At 35.0% G+C, this 6,441-nt stretch overlaps 1 protein-coding gene across 2 annotated transcripts in view; it reads left to right on the top strand.

Annotated features, from left to right (window-relative positions):
- LOC128250759 (uncharacterized) overlaps nt 1–6,083 on the top strand; it is a 14,253-nt gene extending 8,170 nt beyond the window's left edge. For both annotated transcript variants that reach the window (XM_052976590.1, XM_052976589.1), the window contains exon 2: nt 277–6,083. In XM_052976590.1, the coding sequence (XP_052832550.1) occupies nt 503–6,064 (5,562 nt within the window). In that variant the 5' untranslated portion in view covers nt 277–502 and the 3' untranslated portion in view covers nt 6,065–6,083. The remainder of the gene's footprint in view (nt 1–276) is intronic.
- The last annotated feature ends 358 nt before the right edge of the window (nt 6,084–6,441 follow it).

Genomic DNA, 6,441 nt, shown 5'->3' on the forward strand with positions numbered 1-6,441 from the left:
ATATATATATATATACATATATACGACGGGCTTCTTTCAGTTTCCGTCTGCCAAATCCACTCACAAGGCTTTGGTCGGCCTGAGGCTATAGTGGAAGACACTTGCCCAAGGTGCCACGCAGTGGGACTGAACCCGGAACCATGTGGTTGGTAAGCAAGCTACTTACCACACAGTCACTCCTACGCCTATTTTAATTTTAATTGTTTGAGACAATGAAGTTTTGAGAAGCTAATATTTTAACAGAAATAATAAATGTTGTTTCGGATCTCATTTCAGGTTTTGTATGAAATTGGTAAACGTCCTACTCATTCCAGCATGGAAAACAGTCGTTAAATGTTGATGATGATGACGATGATGATGAAGCAGTGATAAATTTCATTTGAAAGATGAGAAGGAAACAAAAAAACTAAAGCAAGAAAAAAAAAAATATATATATATATATATATATTTATATATATATATAGTTCATATAAAAAAAAAAGAGTTACTAAACATTGCAAAAATGCTGAAGATTAAGAAGATTAACGAAGAAAACAAAATGTTGGCTATCGACATTCCTTCTAAAGAACATAACATGTTAATTAGTGCTAAAGCATTTGACGAGGTGTCAATTCTTGGTAAAGTGTGCAATAAAGGCAGCACTAAGAAAGCCGATAAAGAACAGAAAATAACTAAACTATCTCTTCATCATATCATCACATGTACTCGAACATTAGTTAAAGGACAGTACATCGATATGTTTATAGACTTTGTAAAGGAGAAGTGTAATGACATACAAAGTATGGGGTTAGACAGATATCGTTTCTTAAGAAATATCAAACGCGAAATGAAACACTTTCTGGAATATACTAAAAAAAACAATGAGTTTGTTCTCCAGAACCTTGACTGGTTTCATGGCCAACTGTTTGACATATATACGGCCAGCAATCCCTACGCCCGCAAGAGCATCACAATGCCAAAGCCATTGCTTAAATTTCACCCACTTTCATCAGTTGAGTGCAGGAAATTAAAGTTTGAAGTTTCTGGGGAAGACCTTCCCAACTTCATATCACATGTTGTCCCAACCAGTGGCGGAATAGTAACATATACATCACATATGATGACAATATGTTATGCCACAACCGATGGTAGTTCCAATGTTGTACATTGTCCTTCTCCTATCACAGACATGGACAGAATTGGTGAAGACTCTGTGTTGGCCACAATTCCATTTAAGAAGAAAATTCTCGTCATTAGCCCCACAAGCTGTAACATGAAAACACTGGATTATGGTTTTCATAAGATTTCTTATTTCAAACAATCTACCTTTCTAGGTACTGAACTATTCGGTAAGATAATGTATCTCATAGATTGGGATGACAATCAAGTCAAAGAAAAATTTAGCCTGAAACACATACCTACAAATATAGTTGTAGGTCCACAATATCGCATCTTGGTGACATCAGCAAATATAAACACAATTAGTTGTTACGATCTAGATGGCAGACAACTGTTTCATCTGAGTACCCAATCTACTGACATTCAAATAGACCTCGCTGTCTATCAAAACTATTTTTATGCCGTACAAGGAAATATCATTTACAAGATTTCACCAACTGGTGCCATGTCACAGAGAGAACTTAAGATAAAAGCTCGATATATTTCTCTGTGTACAAATAATATTCTTTTGGTTGATTATGCCGGTGTTGTACATACCACAAGGACAGATAGTAATTTTTGGCCTCGGTTTTCTAACCACCAACAAGAATGCACTCCCTCTTTGAAAGACCAAATTGACATCGATGACCCTTACAACATTAGAAAGATTCTACCTATGTCAGCCTCTTCAGTATTAATTGTATATGAGGATCTAAAAGTTATGTTAATCATTCACGAAGGGCAACGGTTTGGTAAAACGTTTTTAACATTTAAGAGCAAACCTTCTGTCTTTTGTAGAGTAGACTCAAACAGATTTCTCGTCCTGTTTCGTGAAGACCGTAAACTTCAGTATATTACATGCCCCCAACTAACTGAAGGCCATTTAATAGGCGTCGATAGTGATTATAGTCAAATGTGTCATATAGTATCAAATAAGTGTTTGGCTCTGACCACCAGTGGAAACAAAGCGGAGGTACATATCTTATTGATTAAGGAGGACAACGTTGAGACTATAAACAGAATTTCATTGGAACATGGTGATGTTGTCATTGCTGCAACTCCAGTGAATTTTGTAGTTGCAGACAAGAGGGAACATAGACTATTATTTTTTTCAAGTTCTGGTGAAAGACTTTTTAAAAGACTCATTGATTTCAATGGCTATCCTCATTATATCTTTGCAGACAATTTATACTTCTATGTTATCTTCAGAAGAGAGTCTATGATGACATGTTACGATATAACTGGAGAAATGAAATGGCAGTTGAAACTTCCTTCAAATTTTAGCCTTGACAGTGCTGTTTTCCAAGGAACTGCTTACGTACTGGATTTCCTACTGAGTAGGGTTCTTCTTTACAAGTATCATAATGCATCCCGTTGTTATTCAAACTTTAAAAACCCTTACATTAGAAATTTAGATATACGACTCAAAGAAAATAGAAAAATTCTCATTGCTGGAATGTATCATCTGCCAAATGGACAGCGGGTGGTGTCTGACATTAACAACAATTGCTTGTTATACATTTGTAATGAAGGAGATATTGTAGCCACGTTATATTTGCCATCTGTTGCAACAGATATATGTCAATGGGATTGTAATCAAATAGGTGTCATATTGCCCTTGGAGAAACAATTACGGCTTATAGGAAACCTGTCTAAGAAAGTTAGAATTGTAGCATTAAGCCACCCTTATGTAAAGGTGCGTAAGCTGGGTGAAGGTCAGATTGTTTGCTATTGTGATAAACCATCACATTTAGACATTGTATCGATTGAAAACCACAACCAAGGGAAAGTAATCTCTACAATCTCTATTCCTTTTGTACTCAAGTCATTAGCAGTAGAAAATGACACGCAAAATGTATTGATTGTGGCTAAGGAAAAAGTATTTCTTTACAAGACTACTACTACTACTAGGAGGAGGAGGAGGGGGAGTAGGATTAAAAAGAAGAAGAGAAGCATGATCCCCAGTGTTTTACTGTCCCAAGTGAAACCTCCACCCAATCTCTTTGGTGGATGTATTGATAATATGTTTGTTTATCTGATAGACAACAGTCGTATGTTTGCTATAAATGATCATAACTTGGTGGTGACAGATCATGTTGCAAACAAACAGCTTAATATGCACATTGATTTGGTAGATGTATTTTCTAGAAACATTTGTGTTAGTGAAATGTTTTCTTCAACAGTACATGTAGAGGATCTGACAGTTTCTGATAAACCTCATTATTTTGTTGTTCCTCGATGTTCCCGAGACAAAAAACAGCCAATGTGCAAGGATTTGGTTATTACTGAAAATAACCTGATTGCAATATTCGACAGCAGCAATGCAAACATTAAGATATTAACATTTGATGGTCATCTTGTTGACTCTATCAAAACGAATGTTATCCCTCGACATATGTGTCGCTGGCATTCAAACACACTGGTTATTACAACTCAAAAACACCAGTTGTTGACATTAAAAGTGAACTTTCCATTGATCTTGACAAGTTACCGGACGAAAATTAACTATGAATATATCGCTTCCTTCTCAGATAATCAATTGGTGTGTAATAGAAATAATGATAAAAATACTTTGTTTATCATTGGCATTGATGAAATGTCTTCAACTGTGAATATAACGAAGAAAATAAATATCACTAAGATAGTGAAAAACAGCCATTATAACATAACTGATATCGCAGTTACAGTTAATGATGACATTATTGTCAACATTGGTCCTCTTGTCATATTCTTCAACCGTAATGGTGAATGTTTCTGTTCATTTAGTCAATATTTCGATACTCAATATGACTGCATGGGAATTGATGATACTTATCTGTACCTTTACGGGTTTTGTGATATATATGGTTATGGTACATATAATTATATTGCCTGTTTGTCACTGACTGGAGAATACAAAAAAGTATTTTCAAAGATAAGGGATTATAAACATAGAATAAATATTGAAAAATTAAATTGTAATGGTCCAAGATTTGTTGGACATAACCACTCCTATCGGAGAACGAGTAATTTGTATGTTGAAGGTTTGCTTAACGTTAGTCGCGAAAGATTCACTGTTAGTCGTTTACTAACAAACAACTGTCCTGTTCAAGTAAAAGATATTGATATCTCTACTAATGGACAGACAGTTGTGTGTGAAAAAGCTAATAGTGGCAATGTTAAAATATTTGATAGACGTGGAGAGCTGCTATGTCACAGAGATCTTGGAACTTTAGTCGGTGGGGTATGTTTTACAGAAGAAAGAAATATAATGGTTACAGTCCCTAACAGACAAGAAATATTTCAACTAAGTCAACAAGATTTGGTGTTACATAAAGTCTGGCAAAGTCCTGCACCTTACAGTGCAATATGGAGAAAAGCGGGGAACATTTACTGTTGTGTGCATACTAATTTGACTGAATATTATAGCATAAAGATTGATGGAGACCAACTGAAGGTTCTGGATTATGTGTCGTTATTAATGATTGATTCTGGTCTTCATTTCCCTTCCATTACATCTCAAATGAAGAAGGAAATATTCAGTAATGAATTAATTGATAAGTTGAAATACAGCGAAGGAGGAGAAAGAAAATGTAAATCAGGTGAAATAGTTGGTAAAGGTAGATTGAAGGCGAGAAATGGTAATTATATGGCAGCGAGTATGTTGGGAAGCGATGAAATAACTGTGTGGAGAATGCCATATAGAACAGCAATGTATCCTGCTTCCATTCCTCCTTGTGATAAACCAGTTGATTTCAATGACCTCCGAAAACTAATTATGTTAGATGCTAATATTGCTGTGTTCATGCTAATAGATACTGTCATAGTAATTACCACAACAGGTAATGTACTTCAACATAAACAATTACAAAAAAAGCCATCACCAAAAGACATATGTCAGTGGACCGATGAACATTTCATAGTCACGTCTGGGAAACAACTGACATTCTTCAACAGAAATCTCTCCCTTTTAAAAACCATCAGCACCGAAAAATATTACAATAGGATTTATAAAAAGAATGACAATCAACTTTTGTGTGCATTTAGTACTGATGTATATAATCCTTCAGTCGAGTTTTCATCTTTAGACATAGTTGAGATTCATGGTGACACATGTAAACATATTCGTCGAGTGTGTTCTGGGAAATATGTAATGACAGCAATTGGTGTCACATCTAGTGAAGACATTGTTGTTGTTACCAAAGGCAATGGCTATACTGTCTGTTTCTACAGAGAACATTTGGTCAGAAGGTTAAAAATTAATATAGAAGTAGAACCTGATCTAACTATACATGGTGAAAATGTTTATGTAACAGATGCAGAGAATGATATTTACCAAGTATCTGTGGATAGCATACAAGAAACATTTGAAGATGAGGATGAAGACCAAATATTTGAAGAGAGCGTTGATCATATATCTGTAGAAAGTGAAGATCAAATATCTGCAGAGAGTGAAGATCAAATATTTGAAGAGAGTGAAGATCAACTATCTGTAGAAAGCGAAGATCAAATATTTGAAGAGAGTGAAGATCAACTATCTGTAGAAAGCGAAGATCAAATATTTGAAGAGAGTGAAGATCAACTATCTGTAGAAAGCGAAGATCAAATATTTGAAGAGAGTGAAGATCAACTATCTGTAGAAAGCGAAGATCAAATATTTGAAGAGAGTGAAGATCAACTATCTGTAGAAAGCGAAGATCAAATATTTGAAGAGAGTGAAGATCAACTATCTGAAGAGAGTGAAGATCAAATATTTGTAGAAAGCGAAGATCAAATATCTGTAGAAAGCGAAGATCAAATACCTGACAATAAACCACACCTATTCCTCAGTGGGGATGATGTTGAAGCCATCAATGTTCTTGGGCTTGCTGTTTCTGACAGTTCTGTTGTAATTTTTGGACCAGTTCATGGAAACCAGTCTTATTGTTTTTTTCATTATGAGAGATAAATAGTTGTATAAATTTTTACAGTTGTTGTTGTTACAAATATCTGCTACCACATCTGCTGACTAACAATTATTCTTTTAGCATTCTTCATTAATCTGTACACACACACACACACACACATGTATATGTGCTTATATGTGTATGAAAGCATGTGTGCATGTACATGTATGTATGTAGGCAGGTTGGTATGCATATGTGTATGTATGTACATATGTATGTGTGTGTACATGTGAGCACATAAGTGGAAAAAATAGTACTCAAATACCAAAGGTAGAGTAATATACTTTTATTAAAGCTGCAAAATTATCACGAGACTCTTGCCCAGAGTATCATGCTCCTGTTCGTCAGGACTTATTCTTTGTAAGCCTAGTACTTATTC

The sequence above is a fragment of the Octopus bimaculoides genome, chromosome 25 (assembly GCF_001194135.2).
Source record: "Octopus bimaculoides isolate UCB-OBI-ISO-001 chromosome 25, ASM119413v2, whole genome shotgun sequence".
Classification (NCBI taxonomy): domain Eukaryota; kingdom Metazoa; phylum Mollusca; class Cephalopoda; order Octopoda; family Octopodidae; genus Octopus; species Octopus bimaculoides.